At 35.2% G+C, this 24,130-nt stretch overlaps 1 protein-coding gene across 1 annotated transcript; it reads left to right on the top strand.

Annotated features, from left to right (window-relative positions):
- The first annotated feature begins 964 nt into the window (after nucleotides 1-964).
- LOC115710220 (E3 ubiquitin-protein ligase SIS3) lies at nucleotides 965-4,933 on the top strand. Its single transcript, XM_030638566.2, has 10 exons — nucleotides 965-1,281; nucleotides 1,441-1,479; nucleotides 1,682-1,748; nucleotides 1,854-1,927; nucleotides 2,856-2,994; nucleotides 3,079-3,171; nucleotides 3,382-3,447; nucleotides 3,605-3,724; nucleotides 3,985-4,098; nucleotides 4,198-4,933. Exons 1-10 carry the CDS (start codon nucleotides 1,253-1,255, stop codon nucleotides 4,588-4,590), a joined length of 1,134 nt encoding a protein of 377 aa, XP_030494426.2. The 5' UTR covers nucleotides 965-1,252; the 3' UTR covers nucleotides 4,591-4,933.
- The last annotated feature ends 19,197 nt before the right edge of the window (nucleotides 4,934-24,130 follow it).

Genomic DNA, 24,130 nt, shown 5'->3' with positions numbered 1-24,130 from the left:
ATTTTCTAACTCAATCAGACAACTAGTGAATGGGAGCCTCTTTCATAGTGATTCAAACCCCTCTTACTGCTCTTCATCAATTCAAGCCTTTAGTTTTATAGTACCATACCCACACAAGTACTCAATAATAGTGCAGAAGACGGTGGTTAACCAAACTAAAGGAAAAGGAGATCCAAGCTCAGATCTTGTTATTACTCTACGACAGAAAGGAACAAGGATTAGAGATCTGAGCGGAATGAGACATATTATTCTGCTGTCATCAATGTAAGATTTTCTAAACTTTATATGTATTTATTTCATCATATTAGGATATTCATATTTATGGCGTTAGATTGAAGGATTATTATCAACATACAGCGGTATTCTCTGATAGAGGCTATGTCGGTCTGGGTGGTGTTATTCGTGATGGTACGGGGGCTGTGTGGGCTACATGGGCAATTGGAGCTATGGGTGACTTTGTGGTTCCTGTGGCGGAGCCTCTAGCTGTCCGTCTCAGTTTGATTTTCATTTGTCGCGAGCTGGTTGTGATTCAACTGTTGTTGTTAGCTGGATTAATAGCCTAAGTTGTAATGTTGTTTATCAGTCAATCATTTTTTAGATTTGTTCTATGTTAGCTACTGGCGGTGGTGGTTCTTGTAATGCTATTTTTTTCGTTCTGTAAATAGTGCTGGCCATGCACTAGCTACGTTTGTTACGAGTGGTGTAGGTGAAAACATTTGGACAGATACTTACCCTTGCTTTTAATATTTATCTGTAATAGTTGATTTGGGTCATTAAATAAGGTTGAAGATTTTCCCTAAAAAAATGTTTAATAAATCGTGTGTGGTTAAAAATATTAAAAATAAGTAAAATGGGGCACCGAGTGTAAAATTTCATTTTAAAAATACATAACAAACATCTTTAATAAAATAAGAGGGTGGTCTGATTAATAAAACTAAAGGATCTAAAATGGTGTTTACAATAAAATTAGGGGTTAAAATAACGGCACCGTTAGTTCTTCTTATTCTGTTTTCCCTACGAGTCTCTCTCAGTACTGCTCCACTCTTCCATTCCACCTTCTCCTTTCTCTCTCCACTTCACTTTCTCTCTCTACACCTCTCTTTCCCCTTACTACCACTCCATGGAATTCAGCATTTAGGAACCCAGTTTTCCAAAGATTCTTATTCCAATTTCAAGCATTTCCTTCTTGAAATGAAGATCCTCGATTCTTGGGCTTCTTCACACTAGGGATTGTCATCTTACTTCCTTCTCCATGGCCATTAGAGGCGTTGATTTCAAGTGGTTTGTTTTCCTTCTTATACTTCACACATATCTGTATAAATATGGATATGCATGTTTATATTTTTATGTATTGGTGTTTGTTTATATCTATTTCTGTTTATACGCATTTGAATTTGAATTCGTAGACAACTTTGATGATGTGAAGTTGTGGTCTTACAGGTACGATGGGTTCTTCCTGTCTATGCTCGCGACTAGTGTGTATCCTTATATGATTTCGAAATTTGGGAATTTTAATGCCCTTTTCAATCTGAAAATTATTACCCCTCTTGATTTTGTAGTATATAATATCAAAGTTGCACAAAATTAAAAAAAATAATTTGAAGGAATATGCATTCTTTATTAAAGCTATTATAGTTTTATTATGGATTTTATTTGTTTCCTATAACAGTTTCGTGCATAGTGTTATTGTTGCTATTAATTGGAAGCGTTATCATGGTTGTACGTACCCATTGAACATATGGATTGTGGTGAGCTTCTCAAGACTGAACTCTGAAGAAGTTAAAATGGGATTTTTTGTTCTGTTTAATTTTTTTGACTAGTTTTTTTCGTTATTATTTATTGATTGGACTCAGGTTGATTACACCGTGGTGTTTGCTTTTCGTTTGCTTATGTTCGTAGATAATGGACTTGCTGCTGGAATGGGTTTGTAAGGCTTCTTTCCTATAACTGTTAGAACATTTGTACCTTTCATTCTATATCTCGTTTTCTTTGTTTAAATGGAAGTATATAAAGACAATGAACGCAGATTCATAAATAGGGCACAAGCTTTCTGTTCTCTGATCATGAAAAAGGGGTGAACTAGTCTTGACTCTTGAGGATTTTAAGATGAATAATTGGATCTGCCGTTGGCTTCTTAGTGATACTATAGGTTGCAAGAGTGGCAGCAGCTGGATTAGCATCTTGTTCCTCGTGATGTTTTTGAATATGAGCTTCCTGGGCTACAAAATGGAATCAATCTCCTCAATGTAATAGGAATCAGAACTTGAGTTAACAAAGACAATAAAAGTGTCATGATCTTGGGGTAGACTTCAAAAATTGTTTTAATGTGGTCTTTGGTAGATACCAACCGAAGCTAAATGATCAATAGATTTCTTGATACCAAGTAGATAGTCATTAGAACCAACAGACATTGGTCGAAACAGATTTTGAAAATTTAGAGAAATAGGCTTTTAAGGCCATGTGTCTCTAGAGCCAAGTCACACACACATTATATTACTGTTGGAAAGTGTGCTAAGTGAAACATCTTTAGTTATGGAGGGTTAGTGGGACAGACATGTAGGAACACAAAGTGACCTAAACGTCTCCATGAAGGGGACTATCTCATAGACATTACTAGATTGACCTGTTACTGAACAGTATTTCATTATAAGTGATAAACGTTTCGGGCACAAATTTTTTATGTGCCACTCAAACCTGTTTTGTATGGGTTTTCTTTCTCTTCTACAATTTTCTGTCAAACTTTCTTTTAGACTACATAATGACTGGCTGCTTTTTAGTCTCATTTGGTAGTCCAAAGTCCAAAGCTGAATGTAAATGTTGATTGTTCGATTTATTCATTTTCTCCATCTTCTTAGGGATTTTGGTTGGCAGCAGAGGTATGCTCGTTTTTGTGGAAGAGTAGTGGTACTCTCCATACTTTCTCTGCTACTCTACCCATTTCTCTGGGCTTGGACAGTAATTGGTACCCTGTGGTTTAGAAGAGGGAAAGTTTGTGTAAGTCATTACCTTTAATAATTGTCCTTCATTATCATCAGAGATCAATCTTAATTCTGGCTTACATATTTTAATTGCATACAGTTGCCAGAACAAGGTCAGAAATGGGGCTTCCTTATTTGGTTACTTTTTAGCTACTGTGCACTCCTCTGCATAGCTTGTATGTCATTTGGCAAGGTCAGTGTTTTCCTTGTTCTTTAAAAGATTCAGTACATAGTACAATTTACAGTTTACTTTATAAATGACTAAGTGGGCATTCTCTATATTTATTTCACTTTCCATCACTCGATTTCCTCACAACTAATAATTATTTGTTTCTTGCCCCAATTTAATTTTGTAAAGTTTAAATTCTAGTATTGAGTTTTCGCCTTTACTTTTTTCTCCTAGTGGTTGACACGGAGACAGGCACACTTATTACGTGCACAACAAGGAATTCCTATTTCAGAGTATGGGGTAAGCAGTATACCTTCTATTCTATAATTTTGAGATATATTACATGTCGATATATGCTGTGTTCGTTTATTCTATGTGGCTTGCTCGTATATGTATTATATGATGAATGAATCCAGTGATGTGACTATTCATAGGAAGATTTCCCTCCCTTTTGCAGGTACTTGTTGACATGGTTCGTGTCCCTGATTGGGCATTTGAAGCTGCAGGTCAAGAAACAAGAGGTATGGGCCAAGATGTTGCTACCTACCATCCAGGATTATACTTGACTCCAGCTCAGGTAATTATTAGTTTTTCTCAAGTTACACCATCTGGGGGCAGCTCAGATGTGATAAGCTGTTCTTATAATGTATGTAATTTTAACACTGACTTAGGAAGGTGTGTTGATGTTTTAAGATGTATTGAATTATTTATGGCACATGTGCATGCATGTCAATGGTTGCCAAGGACCTCTAGTTATTGTAAAACTTGTGCGCTCTAATTTCAAGTATGTAGCTTCTGTTTTCTTTTGTTGTTGAAGCTTTTGTCTGGTTTTATCAGAGGGAAGCAGTCGAAGCATTAATTCAGGAACTTCCTAAGTTCCGCCTAAAGGCCGTCCCAACTGATTGCAGTGAGTGTCCAATCTGCTTGGAAGAGTTTCATGTTGGCAATGAGGTAATTTTTTTTTTTTTTTTTTTTGTAATGATTGTGTAACATGTCATCCACACTACACACTAATCTCAAGTTTAATTATATGTATTTTCTTAACTGCAGGTTCGTGGGCTTCCTTGTGCTCACAACTTTCATGTGGAATGCATTGATGAGTGGCTTCGACTGAATGTAAAATGTCCTCGGTGTCGCTGCTCGGTCTTCCCAAATCTTGACCTTAGTGCCTTGTCTAATCTCCGTGCTGACTCTGAACGATCATCTGTCCCTATTATGATGACTAGTCGTTACATAAGAGACCAATCTCCCAGTCAGAGCTATTTTTTAAGAATGCACGGTCTGCTTCACCCTGTCCATTCAGAAAATGCTGGAACGGGGAATGATGCAGATAGTGACTTGGAATCTGGGGCGGATGTTGGTCCTCGTAGTCGATCAAGCATGGAGCTGATCACATCTAATTTACACATTCCACCTGGTCAGTCCACTCCACCAGAACGCTAAACCTGTCTGCTGGATTATTTTTCACAAAATTTTAACACTTTTTCTAACCCTTTGCTGAGGAAAGATAAATGATATTTTGTCAATACCATGACCATCGCATGGTAAGTTCTTGTGCTGGTCATTGCATACTTAGTTGGAGAAATTATATCTGTAAATTGTAATGAAGAAAACTGCATCATTGCTCCACTAGTATATGGATTATAGGAAAACTCGGGGAAAACAGTGCCCTTATTTTTTTTTTCCTTTTGGTAACCAGTGTAGAATAAATTTGTAGTGTTTGTGGCTGCAATTGCTTTACTGTAATTTTCTTGGTTCTTTATATACCTTTTGGGATTTTTTTATACTCACAAGGAACCATTGACAAATGCACAATTCATACATGGTGGTCTCTGTGATAACCATTTTTTCTAAGGTACATCCTACTTACCCCACTTGTGTATTTATTTAGCTGTAATAAGTAATATACTCGAATGAATGCTCTTTTTTACATTTTTATTAGTTTTTAATTGAAGTAATGGATATAACATATGAAGGAGTTTAGACAGTGATGTTGAGCATAAAGTGAGGTTGTGGGATGATCTTGTTTAGCTCAAATTGATGAGTACAAATTCAAATTCTTATGAGAAAATGACGAGTGTAAGTGGTTGTCATTTTATGATAATTGAAATTTGAAATGGTGATTATTTAACTTTTGTGGTCCAGTCGTATCTAATTCAAAATTGACCATTCTGGCCTTTTTGTTCTTACAAATTTTCATTAAAGTTATTTAAAAAGTATATGGTAAGTTCGCACTTAAAAGATAAGGAGTGGGATAACAAAAGTATTAATTGCTAGTATTCAATTGTGGTGGGTCTAAACCAGAAGGATCAAATTGGTATAATGCTCTTTTACATGCTATCCTTTATTAATGGCTTTTTCTTTCTTTCTTTTTTTTTTTTTTTCACATTATTATTGGCTTATTAAATTAAGAAGGAAATGCCAAAAAAAAAAAATGAAAAATGTGTAAGTTTTTCTTTTTGAAAAAAATAAGCCTTTATAGATAAATAAAATTAGACCTCACCTAAAAAAAATTAGAAAGTCTTTTACTATGACTAGTATAGTTATCAATTCTCCATCTAAAGTTAGTTCATTTTAGAGCCTTGACGACTATGTCAGTCCAAAATGTACTAATTTGCAACAACATTTTCAACAGCTAGCAAGTAACAATTGCTTCTCCATTAAGAGAATCTGAGAATTGATATCGCCTTGTAATAGCCCAAACTATTTTCCCCATATGTTTTTTTGCTACCGCCGCAACACACATGGCATCCCTTTCTACATTTACACCACGAATTTATCCATTTCAAGGGAGGTAGAGATCGACCATCCACAACAACATATTCAGAGGAGGAGGAAGAGATAAGTCATAATTTGCATAACAAAGAGTAATAGAATTAAATTAATGTTTCAAGCTATATAATTTATTATTGTGTACTCTTATCATTTTGAGCTCTCCATATTGTGTCAACAACAATAGAAGCATATTAGAAGACCTCATTAATGTTGACTCCTTGCTTTTTAAGCCCTTACAAGAACTTCACCCGGTCTCAAATTCGTGTCCACGAATCATTAATGAGTATGAGGGTCAAAGGGGATGATCTCCACAGGTGATAAACCAAGTTATAATGACAGAATATGTACTTCGCTGATTCTTTATCACATCCACAAATAAGACAAGGGGTATCTTCAAATTCAATAGGCATACACTGATCAATTAAGGTTCAAATAGGAAGCGCATTAGAGAGAATGCTCCACTAAAGAACTTTATGAATCTTACTATTCCACAATCTACTCCAAAGTGAATGAATGACAACACAATTGGGAGCTCTATCAAGAGCTTAGATCAGTAAGCACATTTTCAAGAAAATTGGTCATTTGTTTTTTTAGTTCACACCCAATGGTTCTTTTCTTTGGCTGGTGGGTTTCCCCCCTTTTCATATAGCGCACATTGTCTCGTGATAAAAAATGTAGTTAAATTTTCGAAAGTTTCATTCACCATTGTCCAATATAAGGTCAACCACCCTATTGTATCTGATGGTAGGCACTCCGTTTATTTTCAAGCAAAACTCGTTTCTATTTGTCATCCACGAGTCCTCCCAAGTATTCATATCCATCCCATCAACCACCACCATGCATGCTCCCTTTCTAAGGATCTCTTTTGTTTTGACAGCATTCTTCTAAAACCAATAATCAGAGCTCTTGTATTAAGATACTTGGCATTAAGAACTTTGCAGCACAAGGATTTGTTGGAAATTATTTTACCAAGATCTTAGATCTACTCACAAGTATGTTTATTAACATCCTAAATAAGAACTTTCTAAAACGATAAATTAAACACATATAAAGTTTAAGAAACCTTACATTGGGTGCAGCGGAATTAAATGACTCCTTCCGTTCAGATCTCTAACCCTTGAATCCTTTCTGTAGCAGAGTATTATCAAGATCTGAACCTGGATCTCTTTCTCTGAATCCTTGATGTTGAATCTCCTTTGCTGATGATCTTTCTTCACGATCTTCCTCACTATGATTGAGGTATTGCTTGCTGTGTGTGGGCACTACTCTAATCACTAAGGTAGGTTCGAAATATGAAGGAAGAAGAGAGAGAGAGAGAGTGGCGGCTAGAGAAGAGAGAGGAGGCTCAGGTTTTTCTGATGTGAAGTGTAATTTTCCTGAAGCCTTCACTATCTATTTATAGCATTCCACTAGGGTTAGATTTGAATTATTTGGCATTAAAATAATGAAAATATCAACTTAAAAAGCCTACAAAGGTTGCCGGCCATGGCTTAGTGGACTGGGCCTTGCTTTTTACAATTTTGCAATTTTAACACCTTTTGTATCTGATTTTCTCATAAATGCCAATTTTCTAATTCAACCATTTAAATGCCAATTCTAACTATTTAATAATTATAAATAATTATTAAATAATATTGTCATTTATCATATTTATTAATTGAACCATACAAAGTATCATAATTAACAAATATGCCCCTATTAACTCTTTCTTTACAATTTCGCCCTTACTTAGTGAAAATTTCACAAATAGACATAGTTTAATTTGTGAATTATAATTGATTAATCAAAACCAATTACATGAATCTTACAAACAATATTATCTCAACTAGTGGGGGGACCATGGGTCTATATAACCGAGCTTCCAATAAGTAGATCAAGAATTTAGCACTAAAATTCACTAACTTATTAATTCTTCGTTGAATCCACGCATAGAACTTAGAATTGCACTCTCAGTATATAGAATGCTCTATATGTTCCACCATATAGACACATCATTAGTTATCCATTGTTATAATCCTAATTTGATCAATGATCCTCTATATGAATGATCTACACTGTAAAGGGATTAGATTACCGTAACACCCTACTATGTATTTTATCCTTAAAACACTTGACCCTGTATAAATGATATTTCAGCTTATGTGAAATGAGATCTCCACCATTTATTTTCGTTTGGTCAAGCTCGAAGGAGATCATCCTTTGCTTACTATTCGCCAGATAGAAGCTATAGATTCCATGTTTATGCTAGCACTCCCACTCAATTGCACTACCGTGTTCCCAAAAAGTACGTATCACCCTGACCTAAAAGTAGGCTTAACTAACAATTCAAGGAACACGAATAGCCTCTTGAGATTGAGCCTAATCATAACAGGATTAAGATAATTTGATCTAGGATCAACTTGGCGATATTGACTTGAATAGATTTTACGGTAAGTTTAATTAAATCTAAGTCAAAGTTCAATATCGGTCCCTTCCGATGCATACTCCATGCATCCAACCTGAGCTTTACTTTAACCAATGTTCTGGAAAGAACATAGTATTTCTCCAAATACAAGTAAACTCTTGTTGTAGATTATCATATCGCAAAACCCCGTGTCCGATAAATCTAGGAAACTTTATTCACATAGTCATGTTTACTTTCCAATGTGATGACAGCACAATAAACATGATCAAGTATGTGAAAAGGGTTTAAGATGAATTTATAAATCAAATAGACAAGCAATTGATAAAGTGAACCAAAACATACACAAATGAATGAAAAATACTTCTGTTTCTTTATTGATGTTGAATAAAATAGATTACATTGAAGTGGAGTTTTATTTAGGGCATAAAACCTAACAAACTCCCACTTGCACTAATATAAAACTAATTAGTACATATCAATTAATCCTAAATTCTGACGGTGCTTTTCAAAGGCTGTCACGGCCAGGACTTTGGTAAATGGATCAGCTAGGTTGTCCTCTGTGTCAACTTTCTCAACTAGTACATCCCCTCTTGCCACGTATTCTCTGATAATGTGATACTTCCTTTCAATGTGTTTGCTTCTCTTGTGGCTTCGAGGTTCTTTACTGTTTGTTATTGCTCCATTGTTATCACAGAGTAGTACCAGAGGCTTTTCCATTCCAGGAACAACACCTATGCTGGTGAAGAACTTTCTTAGCCAGACTAGTTCTTTAGCAGCTTCGGCTGCTGCTATGTATTCAGCTTCCATACTTGAGTGCGATATCGCGGTTTGTTTAGCACTTCTCCAAACCACTGCTCCACCCCTAAGAGTAAACACCATCCCAGATGTAGATTTCCTGTCTTCAAGACTTGCCTGGAAATCTGAATCAGTGTAGCCTATGGGATTTAAAGCACCACCCTTGTAGACTAACAAAAGATTCCTTGTACTCTTTAAGTATTTCAGAATATACTTAACTGCATTCCAATGTTCTTGTCGTGGATTAGACTGATACCTGCTCACGATTCCAACAACATAACAGATGTCAGGTCTAGTGCATAACATTGCATACATTAGACTTCCAACTGCAGAGGCATAGGGAATATTCGCCATGTCCTCTATCTCTTGAGGATCAGTCGGTGACTGTTCCTTAGATAGACGAATACCATATCTAGAAGGCATGTTTGCCCCATTGGCGTTGTTCATGAAGAATCTCTCTAAGACTTTGTCTATGTAGGTTGTTTGAGAGAGAGCAAGAGATCTGTTCTTCCGGTTTTTGATAATCTGAATACCAAGAACATAGGCTGCTTCACCCAAATCTTTCATATCGAATTGATGTTAACTCAAACTTTTCGATCTCCTTGTTTTGATGATTAGCAAATATTTGATTATTATTTGTTACTAATGATTTATTGATTTTGTAGCAAATTTAAAAGAGAAAATAAATATTTTGGTATTTTTACCAAACTTTTAAAAGCAACACTAAATGGACTCAACAAGAATATCAAGAGCAAAAGATTCATCAAGGGATCAACAACTCAAGACCCTATTCAAAAGAGGTCTTCAAAATCCCAAAGTCAAAAAGTCAACCCGAAAGTCAAAGTCAAAGTCAAAGTCAAGGTCAACTCTCGGGAAAAATCAACTTGGGATCAAAAACATGCAAATCAAGCTAGGAGGCTCATCTACATCAAGACTACTCAAAATTAAATGGTATAAATCTAATTTAGTCTTGTTAAAGTGATTTGCATAGCACACTAAGTTTTTATAAATTTGAATTTTGGCCCATTCACTAACTTGTGCAACAAGTTTTCTCACACGATAGTTCAAAAAATTTTTTGATTGAATTTCTAAATCACATTTTGTTTAACTAAGAGAACAAAGTTGGAATTTCTGAAATCGGATAATCGAGTAAGAAGTTATGCGCGTTTAAGTCCCGAAAAGTGGCATTTTTACATCGGTCAGCCATCCGGAATTCCGGTTGGCAACCGGAATTCCGGTTGTAATCAATCCGGAATTCCGGTTCCCATCCGGACTTCCGGTTCATGGCTGACCCCACCTCGGGAAACGTGCTAACGGCTATAAACGGCTAGTTTTTCATCAAACACTATATAAACTCGATTTTTCTTTCAAAAAATAAGTTGGTTGAGCATTTATTACATATATCTAACCTATCTAAGTGAGATTAAGGAGCTTCTAAGTTTGAAATCCAAACCAACACTTTTCACACACTTTGAGCCAAAATTTGATTTTATTCATCTTAAGTGTGCTTGCTTTTCACTCTAGGTTTCCATTGTATCATCATATTTCTAGAGTGATTTTAGCTTGTATATCAAACACATTTCCATATTGTGATTGAGGTGAGGTTGGCACCGGTTTTGTAAACAACCCGGAAATAGTGAGATTGGCACTTTAACAATCCGAGAAAGAGGTTAATAGTCCTGGGGTGCGAAACTATTGTAAGAGGTTTGGAAATACCTTGGTGAAAATTTCCGGTTGTAAGGGTTAGTCAAGCCCGTTAACTTGGCTCGATATTGGAACTCAAAGCTAGGTCCATAGCTTTGAAGACCAAGGACGTAGGTGGCATAGTTCTACCGAACCTTGTAAAAATCGAGAGTTTGCATTTTCTAATCCTTAAACTCTTTACTTTACAAGTTTAATTATTTGTCTTAATATATTGCTTGCCATACTACTTGCTTTTACTTGATTAATTGACTAATTGCATAATTTTGTGTTAAAAGTTTTAATTTTCCGAAATTAGTTTAAATTTCCAATTCACCCCCCTCTTGGAAACATATCTTGGGCTAACAATTGGTATCGTAGCAAGGGCTCAAATTATTTGATTAGATTTCACAATCTAGAGCATGGCGTTTCCAAGTAATTCACAAAATAACATGTTAGAAGGTTTTAGCACAAATAGAGCACCATACTTCAATGGAGTAGATTTTCCTTATTGGAAAATTAGAATGGAAACTTACCTTCAATCTATTGACTATGATTTGTGGCATATTGTGTCTAGTGGTCCTTATGTTGCTAAACATGTCATAAATGGTGTTGAAGTAATTAAGACTTATGAAGCATATGATGAAAATGATAAGAAAATGCTTTCTAAAAATGCTAAAGCTAAATATGCTCTTATATGTGGTTTGGATAGAGATATTTTTAAAAATATTGAACAAGCCTCTACCGCTTATGATATGTGGAAAATGCTTGAAGTCACTCATCAAGGAACTAGTGCTATGAAGGAAACTAAAATTCAAATTTATTCCACTCAATATGAGAACTTTAAGATGAAATCGGATGAAACCATTGCTAATATGTATACTCGCTTCACTACAATTACTAATGGTTTGAACTCTCTTGGCAAGGTACTTACTCAAAAGGATATGGTGACCAAGATTTTGAGAAGTCTCACCAAGGCTTATCAAGGAAAGGTGGTTGCCATTCAAGAAGCCAAGGATCTCTCAACACTTCCCTTGGAAGAACTAATTGCCTCACTCATGAACCATGAAATTTTCATGAGTGCTCAAGAAGAAGAGGAAGTTGAGAAGAAAAAGAAGACTATTGCATTCAAGTCTTCCTCCTCCCATGCCATTAGTGAAGAAGATGAGGAAAGCTTATGTAGTGACATGGAGGACTTGGCACTCTTCTCTAAGAAATACAAAAAGTTCATGAAATTCAAAAAGAACTTTGGGAAGAGGCCACAAAGAGGGAGTGACTCAAAAGAAAGAAAAAGCAAAGATGATCCACCAATTTGCTTTGAGTGCAAGAAGCCCGGACATATGAAGATGGATTGCCCAATGAGAAAGAAGAACAAATACAAAGGAAGGGCAATGTTGGCGGATTGGCTCAATAGTGACGAAGAGGACTCCGAAGAAGAAGGAAAGAATGAAGTGGCAAACATGTGCATGATGGCACTTGATGATGGGGAATCAACAAGAAAGAGCCAAAGCTTATGGTTCTTGGATAGTGGATGTTCAAAGCATATGACCGGTGATCCATCAAGATTTTCAAGCTTTAAAAGCAAGGAAAGTGGCTTTGTCACTTTTGGAGACAATTCAAAAGGAAAAATCTTGGGCATTGGTGATATCGGTAACATATACTCTCCATGTATTAAAAATGTGCTTCTTGTTGATAATCTTAAACATAACTTGCTTAGTATTAGTCAATTATGTGATATAGGTTTTCGTGTTGTGTTTGAATCCTCAAAATGCTCCATTGAAAATGTTTCAACCAATGAAGTTATTTTCCTTGGAGTAAGGAAGGATAATGTGTATGTTATTGATGTTGATTCTTTTGATAGTAAAAATAAATGTTTAACCGTTATGAATGATAATTCTTGGTTGTGGCATAGAAGATTAGGACATGCTAGTATGGATTCTATTTCAAAATTGGTTAGAAAAGATCTTGTTATTGGTTTGCCATCTATTCCGTTTGTTAAAGATAAACTTTGTGATGCATGCCAATTTGGAAAACAAATTAAAACATCTTTTCATTCCAAGAAAGAAATTTCAACTACTAGACCTTTGCAATTGCTTCATATTGATTTATTTGGTCCTTCTAGAATTGCTAGTCTTGGTGGTAAATACTATGCATTTGTAATTGTTGATGATTTTTCAAGATTTACTTGGGTTATTTTCTTGACTCTTAAAAGTGATGTTTTGGAAAACTTTGTCAAATTTTGTAAAAATGTGCAAAATGAAAAAGGATATTCTATTACCTCCGTTAGGAGTGACCATGGTGGTGAGTTTGACAATGATGCCTTAGAATTGTTTTGTGAAGATCATGGTTTTAACCATAACTTTTCGGCACCAAGAACTCCACAACAAAATGGAGTTGTCGAAAGGAAGAATAGAACAATTCAAGAAATGGCTAGGTCAATGCTAAATGAAATTTCATTACCAAAATATTTTTGGGCCGAGGCCGTTAATACCTCTTGCTATATTTTGAATCGTGTTTTCATTAGGCCCAACATGAATAAAACCCCTTATGAGCTTTGGAAAGGAAGAAAACCCAACATTGGTTATTTTAAAGTTTTTGGATGCAAATGTTACATTTTAAACACCAAGGACAACCTTGGAAAATTTGATGCGAAATCCGATGTTGGAATTTTTATAGGGTATTCAACACATAGTAAAGCTTATAGAATTTATAACAAAAGAACTAATGTTGTTGAAGAATCTATTCATGTTGCTTTTGATGAGACTAACCCGCCTACAAGCAAAAGTTTAGATGATGATGTTGTAGGTTTGGGAGATGAGGTTCAAAATCTCGAAATTGGAGAGACTTCCAATGCTCCTTCACAAACTCCCAAAGAGGAACCACCCGTGGACAAGGTAAATGAAAGCCAAGGTATGAACTCTAACCTTCCACATGAGTGGAAATTCAAAAGTGCTCATCCTATAGACCAAATTCTAGGTGATCCTTCTCAAGGTGTCACTACTAGAAACTCCCTTAGAAACTTGTGTAATTTCATTGCTTTTATTTCTCAAATTGAACCAAAGAATTTTAAAGAGGCCGAAGTTGATGAATTTTGGCTTCTAGCTATGCAAGAAGAAATAAATCAATTTATAAGAAATAATGTTTGGGAGTTAGTTCCAAGACCGTCACATCAATCGGTGATTGGAACAAAATGGGTCTATAGAAATAAGGTAGATGAGCATGGGGTCATTGTGCGTAACAAGGCTAGATTAGTGGCCCAAGGTTACAATCAAGAAGAAGGAATTGATTATGAGGAAACCTTTGCCCCGGTAGCAAGACTTGAGTCCATTAGAATGTTGTTAGCTTTTGCATGCCACAAGAATTTTATCTTGTATCAAATGGATGTAAAAAGTGCATTCTTAAATGGGTACATTATGGAAGAGGTTTATGTCTCTCAACCACCCGGTTTTCAAAATCATAAATACCCTAACCATGTTTACAAATTGAAAAAGGCTTTATATGGTTTAAAGCAAGCTCCTAGAGCTTGGTATGAAAGATTAAGCACTTTTCTTATTTCAAATGGTTTTTCAATGGGAAAAGCGGATAATACACTTTTTATAAAAAGAAAATCCAAAGACATTATTATAGTACAAATTTATGTTGATGATATTATCTTTGGTGCTACTAATGATGCTCTTTGTGAAGAATTTTCTAAGTGTATGCATAGTGAGTTTGAGATGAGCATGATGGGAGAACTCAACTTTTTTCTTGGACTTCAAATCAAGCAACAAAAGGATGGCATATTCATAGGTCAAACTAAGTACATCAAGGATCTTCTTCAAAAGTTTGACTTGGCAAATGCAAAGTCCATGAATACACCCATGAGCACATCCATAAAGATGGACAAAGATGAAAGCGGTAAGAATGTGGACATCACCAAGTATCGAGGTATGATTGGCTCTTTATTATATTTAACCGCTAGTAGACCGGATATTTTGTTTAGTGTTGGTCTTTGTGCTAGGTACCAATCTTGTCCTAAAGAATCCCACTTAAGTGCCGTTAAAAGAATATTTAGATACTTGATAGGCACAATGAATCTAGGACTTTGGTACCCCAAGAACTCAAACTTTGAAATAGTTAGCTTCTCGGATGCCGACTTTGCCGGTTGTAAGACGGATAGAAAAAGTACTAGTGGAACTTGTCACTTTTTAGGAAATTCCTTAGTGTCATGGTTTAGCAAGAAACAAAACTCGGTAGCTCTATCCACAACCGAAGCCGAATATATAGCCGCGGGTAGTTGTTGTGCACAAATACTTTGGATGAAACAAACTCTTAAGGATTTTGATATTGATTTTGAATGTACACCCATAAAGTGTGATAACACTAGTGCCATTAACCTCTCTAAGAATCCAATATTGCATTCTAGAGCCAAGCATATTGACATAAGGCACCACTTCCTTAGAGATCATATCCAAAGAGGTGATATTATGCTAGACTTTGTAAGCACCGAATTCCAATTAGCGGATATATTCACCAAGCCTCTTAGTGATGAGAGATTTAGTTTCATTAGAAGAGAGCTAGGAATGACCAACTTAGATGAAATATAAGGTTTGCTAGCTATAAAAAATTTTATATCTCTTTACTTACTTCTTTATGCATAATTGTTCCAAATATGATATTAATGAGATTTATATGCATAGATGTGAAAATTTATTGATACTTGACCTATATGAACTATCCTTGTTGAAAAACTTAAAATTATAGGTCAAAATGTGGATTTTTGGTGAACCTTGGACTTGTTTTTAAACAAGTGAACATGTGAATTTTTGCATATTTGATTTTCTTATGTGTCTATATGCTTGAATATGTGAAATAGAGTGTATTTAGTATGCCTATAGGTTTGCCTTGATTGAAATTTGCATGAAACAAATTTTTGGTACCTCACTTGTTGAATTTTTAGATTTTTAGACCTAAAAGAGTGTTTTTCGCCAAACTCTCTCATTTTTCAACATTTTTCGATTCCGTAAGTTTGTACACCGCACATTTTATTTTATAAAACTGCTGGAAAAAGAATTTTTCAATTTCGTTGCATAAAACTCATTTTTGGTACGGTTCTAGTTTTCTTGGCAATTTTCGAAAAACTTACCGTAAATCGTCATTTTTCATTATTTTTCAGATTTTCTTGTTTGAGCAATTTTGTTTTATCATATTAAAGGTATTAGAATTGGTTTGGGGTCATTTGGGTCAAAATTGGATTTTTTAGCCCACTTTTAAAAATTTTTTTTGCTGGTCCTGTACCAACCGGAATTCCGGTTGTACCATCCGGAATTCCGGATGGCACAGGATCAGCAAAGGGGGCATTTTTGTCATTTTCATGCGATTTTTTCCCTTTTTAAACCCTACCACCGAATTTTTCTTCCCCCATTCAGTTTTTTCAACCCTAATACAGCAGCCATCATCTTTTTTCTCTCTAAAATTCTCTCTTTCAAAGCCTCATTCTCATCTTCCAAATATTTTAAAAAAAAGAGAAGTGTGTTCTTCAATGGCTTCCTCCTCAAGAGCTCCCAAGAAAATGGCTAGTGCAATTCAACAAAGGGAAATAAGGGCAAAAGCAAGGCAAGAGCCCACTCTCTTCTTCAATGATGAAGATCACAACAAGTTTGTCAATGATTTCTCCTCTAGGAAAATTCTCAAAGGTAAAATTTGTGATCTCCCTAGCCTTGATTGTGTTGATTTTAGTCATCATTTTGATACCCTAGGATGGACATCTTTTATTCAAATTAACACTCCATTGTATCCTAGGCTAGTTCAAGGTTTTTATGCTTGTATTAAACCTACATTACAACCTTTAGGTGTTAGAGGAACCCTTAGAGGAGTAGCTTTTGAACTCAATGTAGCATCTCTTAATGACATGTTAGGAGCACCTAATGGTGGCATATTACTTGAACCCAAACTTTCTCTCAAAAATGATGCCATTTTTAACTTTGATGAGTGTTCTAGGAATATTTGTGGTGATGGCCCTTTTATTATGAGACCAAAAAGACACCAACTCACTTTAGAGGCTAAAATCCTCCACAAATTTATTGTTGCAAATCTTGCTCCTAGAAGTGGCCACCAAGATGAGATCAATTCCATTGATCAATTACTCATGCATCTCATTATAGCCAAAACCACACCCATCAACCTAGGCTATCTTATTTTAAAATTCATACTTGATGTGGACAAGCCTAATATGATTAAGGCACTTCCCTTTGGTTTTCTTCTTAGCTACCTTTTTCCTCTCTTAGGAATTCCTACCCTACATGAAAAGAAAAATGATCCTACCTCTAGTGACATTCTAGGATCCAAAACTTTCAAGGCTATGGGTTACAAATTCCTTAACAATGAATGGGTGTTCACACCCAAAAGAGGGCAAAGAATGCAAATTGATTTGGAGAGTGATGATGAAGAAATCAATTTGCCCGCAAGTGAAAGCGAAGAAGAAGAAGAAGAAGAAGATGAAGACATGCCTCCTCAAGCTCCTCCCATGCCTACTTTTCCCCAATTCAACCTTGAGGAAGCTTTCACTCGTCTTCACACTTCGGTTGACAACCAATTTCAAACCTTGCGAAATGATCTCAACTCACAATTCTCCAACCTCAACAATGACATCAACACCATGAGGAGTGACATGGTGCATGGGTTTGCTAATGTGCAAGAGGAGATGGCACAATGGAGGGCATACATGGATCGCTTTGGCCCCCCACCAAACTAGTTCTTGCATTTTTTTTTTTTTTGGCTTATTTAGTTTCTTTTTATTTTTTATTTTTTTTTTTTTGGTTGTGTGCAAAGGCTTCATGCCTTTTGACTTTGTGTTAGTTGGTACTTTTTCTTTGTTTTATTTTTTTTTCTTTGTGTTGTTTGCATGTTATTTTGGATGTTGTTTTTTTTTTTAATGCATTGGCTTGTTGCTTTGTTTTATTTTTTTTTTTTCTCTCTTTTCTTTTATATTTTGTGAATTCCTTGCCACCCTTTTTGATGAATCAAAAGGGGGAGAACAACTATTGATTAATTTTTTTTTGGCATCACCTCAAATTTTTTTTTTTTGGTATCTAATCTTTTATCATAAGTAAAAATTGAGGGGGAGTTTACAACTTCATGCAAGGTAAAATTAAAAGGTAAATTTTTTTTTCTTGCACACATTAAGGGGGAGCTAATCCAACTTACTTAAATTTTTTCCTTTCCCTTTAAAAATAATCAAATATTCGATATCATCAAAAAGGGGGAGATTGTTAACTCAAACTTTTCGATCTCCTTGTTTTGATGATTAGCAAATATTTGATTATTATTTGTTACTAATGATTTATTGATTTTGTAGCAAATTTAAAAGAGAAAATAAATATTTTGGTATTTTTACCAAACTTTTAAAAGCAACACTAAATGGACTCAACAAGAATATCAAGAGCAAAAGATTCATCAAGGGATCAACAACTCAAGACCCTATTCAAAAGAGGTCTTCAAAATCCCAAAGTCAAAAAGTCAACCCGAAAGTCAAAGTCAAAGTCAAAGTCAAGGTCAACTCTCGGGAAAAATCAACTTGGGATCAAAAACATGCAAATCAAGCTAGGAGGCTCATCTACATCAAGACTACTCAAAATTAAATGGTATAAATCTAATTTAGTCTTGTTAAAGTGATTTGCATAGCACACTAAGTTTTTATAAATTTGAATTTTGGCCCATTCACTAACTTGTGCAACAAGTTTTCTCACACGATAGTTCAAAAAATTTTTTGATTGAATTTCTAAATCACATTTTGTTTAACTAAGAGAACAAAGTTGGAATTTCTGAAATCGGATAATCGAGTAAGAAGTTATGCGCGTTTAAGTCCCGAAAAGTGGCATTTTTTGCCACTGGTCAGCCATCCGGAATTCCGGTTGGCAACCGGAATTCCGGTTGTAATCAATCCGGAATTCCGGTTCCCATCCGGACTTCCGGTTCATGGCTGACCCCACCTCGGGAAACGTGCTAACGGCTATAAACGGCTAGTTTTTCATCAAACACTATATAAACTCGATTTTTCTTTCAAAAAATAAGTTGGTTGAGCATTTATTACATATATCTAACCTATCTAAGTGAGATTAAGGAGCTTCTAAGTTTGAAATCCAAACCAACACTTTTCACACACTTTGAGCCAAAATTTGATTTTATTCATCTTAAGTGTGCTTGCTTTTCACTCTAGGTTTCCATTGTATCATCATATTTCTAGAGTGATTTTAGCTTGTATATCAAACACATTTCCATATTGTGATTGAGGTGAGGTTGGCACCGGTTTTGTAAACAACCCGGAAATAGTGAGATTGGCACTTTAACAATCCGAGAAAGAGGTTAATAGTCCTCGGGGGTGCGAAACTATTGTAAGAGGTTTGGAAATACCTTGGTGAAAATTTCCCGGTTGTAAGGGTTAGTCAAGCCCGTTAACTTGGCTCGATATTGGAACTCAAAGCTAGGTCCATAGCTTTGAAGACCAAGGACGTAGGTGGCATAGTTCTACCGAACCTTGTAAAAATCGAGAGTTTGCATTTTCTAATCCTTAAACTCTTTACTTTACAAGTTTAATTATTTGTCTTAATATATTGCTTGCCATACTACTTGCTTTTACTTGATTAATTGACTAATTGCATAATTTTGTGTTAAAAGTTTTAATTTTCCGAAATTAGTTTAAATTTCCAATTCACCCCCCCTCTTGGAAACATATCTTGGGCTAACAATTGAGTGTTGAGCCATTCCTTGATGTGAGTCATTTTCTTGACATTGTTTCCAATAATCAAAATGTCATCAACATAAAGGACCAGGAATACTACTATTTGGTCTTCCTTGAGTTGGTAAACACAAGGTTCATCTTCATTCTGAAGAAAGCCGTACGTCTTGATGATTTCATCAAACCTTTTGTTCCATGAGCGAGAAGCTTGCTTAAGTCCATAGATAGACCTATTTAATTTACAAACTTTCTTTTCCCCGCCTGTGAAGAACATAACCTTCTGGTTGCTCCATATAGATGGTTTCTTCAAGTACCCCATTAAGGAAGGCAGTCTTGACATCCATTTGCCAGATTTCATAATCGAAAGCAGCAGCTATGGAGAGAAGAATTCGGATGGATTTGAGCATGGCAACAGGACTAAAAGTTTCCTCATAGTCCACGCCTTCTCTTTGGGTATAACCCTTGGCTACAAGTCTAGCTTTAAAAGTTTCGACTTCGCCTGCAGCTCCTCTTTTCTTCTTGTAAACCCACTTGCATCCTATCGGATGATAGTCGTCAGGTGCGTCTACATATTCCCAGACTTTGTTCTTTTTCATGGAATCCATTTCTGAATCCATGCCGGCTGACCATCGTTTCCGTTGTGGACTATCCATTGCCTGTTTATAGGTTAATGGATCGTCATCAATACCGTCACCTACGACCATATTGATTTCACCATCCAAGCCATAACGAGCAGGTTTTGTTGAAACCCTCCCACTACGACGAGGTATGGTTGTCTTCTGAACAGAAACTTTAGTAGTATATTTCTCAGTTTGTTCAACTGAGGGAGTGGGATTGTCTTCTTCACGAGTGGAAGAGGACGGAACATTGGAAGGACTTATATCTGATAGCAATTCCTCTAGAACAACTTTACTTTTCGGTTTGTAGTCTTTAATATAGTTCTCTTCAAGGAAAGTAGCATTTGTAGAAACAAACACTTTATTATCCTTGTGACTATAAAATAGTCCACCCCTAGTCTCTTTAGAATTTCTGACAAACATGCATACTTCGGTACGTGATTGAAGTTTGCCTTCTTTCTTTCTTAAGACGTGAGCAGGGCACCCCCAAATTCTGTAATGGCGTAAACTAGGTGTTCGACCATTCCAAAGTTCGACGGGTGTCTTAGGGACTGCTTTAGATGGAACAACATTTAGAATGTCATTTGCCATCTGTATAGCATATCCCCAAAAAGGACGTAGACAGAGTTGAATAACTCAGCATAGACCTAACCATTTCCAAAAGAGTGCGATTTCTTCTTTCTGCAACTCCATTTTGTTGTGGAGTGGTCAGGGCGATGTATTGGGATTCAATTCCAAGTTCAATTAAATGATCTTTGAACTGCATATCCATATATTCTCCACCCCTATCAGTTCGCAAGATCTTTAATGATTTACCTAATTGGTTTTGGGCCAAAGCATGAAACTCCTGAAACTTTTCAAACGTTTCAGATTTCTTTTGCATTAGGTAAAGAAAACTATATCTAGAGAAATCGTCAATGAAAGTGACAAAATACTCATAACCACCTCGGGCTTTGACATTCAAAGGTCCGCAGACATCGGAATGCACTAACCCTAGAGGGATTTTGGCACGCTCTCCCTTTGCAGAGAAAGAACGTTTAGTCATTTTTCCTTCTAGGCAGGACTCGCATACTGGCAGTTCACCTAAGACGACATTTTTCAATGGACCGCCTTTGGTGAGCCTATTGAGTCTATCAAAGCCTATATGACCTAAACGTAAATGCCATAGATAAGTTTGATCATCATTATCAATCTCTTTTCTTTTTAGGTTTCTAGGTCTAGCTACACTGAAAAGTTCACTATTTAGTGAGATTTGAGTACTCGGTCTTAAAACATAAAGCCCTTGTTCCATTATAGCAACACATATTTGAAATCCATTACGAGAAATTGAACAATTTGTACTCGAAAAATTCAATATATAAGATTGTGTTTGCAAACATGAGACACTTATCAAGTTTCTACTAAAGTTTGGAATAAATAAAACATTTTCTAAAATTAAAAATCTTTGTTGAAACTTGATGCGGGCTTTTCCTCTGCTTTGACCGATACTAATTCGCCATTGCCAACTTTAAGCTTTAACTCTCCTGGAAGCAGATTTTCCCAAGTTTCAAGCAACTGCAGTGAAGAACATACATGGTTAGTAGACCCAGAATCAACAATCCAGATGGATTTGTCGTTCTCTAAAACACATGATTCAAAGACAAAAGCATTACCTTCGTTTGAATTGTTTAGAAGCCTGGGACATCGTTCTTCATGATGTCCCTTTTCATTACAATTCGAACATAGAAGATCATGTCTGATAATTGTACTTGAAGAAGCAGTTTTGCTAGATCCTTCATACCTAGTCCTTTTCCTTCGATTATTGATTGCAAACCTAGGGGGACCCATTGCAATCAAGTTCCGCTCATGGGCTCGTAATTCTGCTTCGAGCTTGTCCATGTCGGAGGAGTTAGAATTGTTGATCATGTAAGAGATAACAAATTCATTATACTCCGGAGGAAGACTATTAAGGATAAGTTGGACCCATTGTTCTCTTGATAAATCAATTCCTAGTAGATTTGCCTTTTGGAACTTCAGATTCATCATCAACAGGTGCGAGTTAATGCAACTACCAGGATGCATTTTCACACTATAGAGTTCTTTTGCTAAGATAGTAACTAGTAGAGGATCAGGGTGAGGGTTATTCATAATGACACTACAACACATCAATAAAACAGAAGTAAGGTTTTGGCTCATAAATTCATACTCAATTTAGAAAATAACAAGTAATGACATATGTTATAGAAATACTAAATCTAACATAGTTTATTTTCCAAGGTATTTCAACAAACTGATACAGTGTCCCGTTTAGGCGAGAGTCAAAGCATCATCCATTGAATAGAGTTGTCAGCTCATCTAAAATGATAACCATTCTAGCAACCTTTTATTCGATCAAGATTGGAATTCAGCGTTGTCCCATTTAGGCGAGAGTCAAGGCAATTCTATCTTATGAGCTTCCACCATTGTTTCATAATTTGCAAGTCAAGTATGGTCGCCACCATTAGGGTGATCTATACCATACAAAACACTTACAAACTACTTATCATGCGAGGTTAAACGGTGCGAAATTGCTAATGAACGTTCCTCCATTAGGGAGGATTACTCACTAAAACAAACGCGGTGTAAAACCCACAATGGAGATCGAATGTCTCTTGATTAAAAGCTCATTATTTAAAAATATTATATGTATTTTGTATAATCATTTTAATTCAATATTATAATAATGAATAATTACAAACTAAAGTTGGTTTAAATAAAAAATCAACTGTAATTAATTTTCAATTATTATTTAAATTTGAAAAATAAATTCAAATAAATATCGAACAAGTTCCATAATATAATAATGAAAAATTACAAATCAAAATTGATTTAAATAAAAAATCAACTTTAATTAATTTTCAATTATTAATTAAATTCAAAAAATAAATTTGAATATTAAATGGAACAAATTTGAAAATATCTTGTTCAAGTTGTTTTAGAAGAATCTAAAAAATCAACTTAAATATCTTTCAAATCAGATTTAATTAAATTTAAAATTAAGCTGTCACCACTTAATTTGAAGATATTCCATTTTAAGTTAATATTCGAAAAGATATTAACCTAAAAAATATCTAAAATATTCCATTTTAAGTTAATATTCGAAAAGATATTAACTTAAAAAATATCTAAAGAATCTTAATAACCAATGCCTAAAATTCCTCAACTTAATTTTGAAATTTTAAATCCAAAGGATATTCAGATTTAAGTTGGTTAGTTGTAAATAACTAAATATCAACTTAAATAGGAATATTTAATGAAAAATTTAAATTAAGCTTCAGAAAGAATCTAGATGGTTATAATTCTATATTTAATTAAATACAAGAAAATACATATAGTTTAGCGTAGAATATAAAATTCATTAAACTATGATTTTCTAAATTAATTTCAAAATAAATGAAATTAATTATGTTGCTAATCAATTTTAATTAGGTTAAACTAGTGTAATTAACCTAGTACAGTCATTCAAATCAGGCAAATAGGCCTTCACAATTGGGGTGGTTTATGTGAGGGGGTGCTGGGTTCAGTATGTCGTACCCACGTCTATGGCTCCCAACTCTCACACAAGGCCCAAAAGAGAGGAATTTAACCTTAATAAGAACAACTGTTATTAATTGAATAGGCCCAAAAACTAAATGGACCTAAATAAATTCTATCAAGAACTATGATAATTTATTTTAGCAACAACAACCTATATGCATCTATAATAAAATTAAACGCATAGGCTCACACAGGCACACTTTGGATGGGTCCTATCATGTTGCTAGGTCATACACAGATGAAAGAAGATTGTAAATATACCTGTTACAAATTATTATCTTGACCAAGGGAGCCATCAGATCATTAGATCTGGCAATAAGTAACCATGGCTATTTGCAATCAAGTAATAATAGGTTTTGAAAACTTACACATAAGCTAAAACACATACTCCTGCAACAAGGTTAGTTGGATAGTTGGATGTAGGATTTATTTAATTTTAAA

The sequence above is a fragment of the Cannabis sativa genome, chromosome 3 (genome assembly GCF_029168945.1).
Source record: "Cannabis sativa cultivar Pink pepper isolate KNU-18-1 chromosome 3, ASM2916894v1, whole genome shotgun sequence".
In the NCBI taxonomy this organism is placed as follows: Eukaryota; Viridiplantae; Streptophyta; class Magnoliopsida; order Rosales; family Cannabaceae; genus Cannabis; species Cannabis sativa.
Note: the sequence above shows the minus strand (reverse complement) of the source record. Positions and strands in the feature narration are given on the sequence as shown.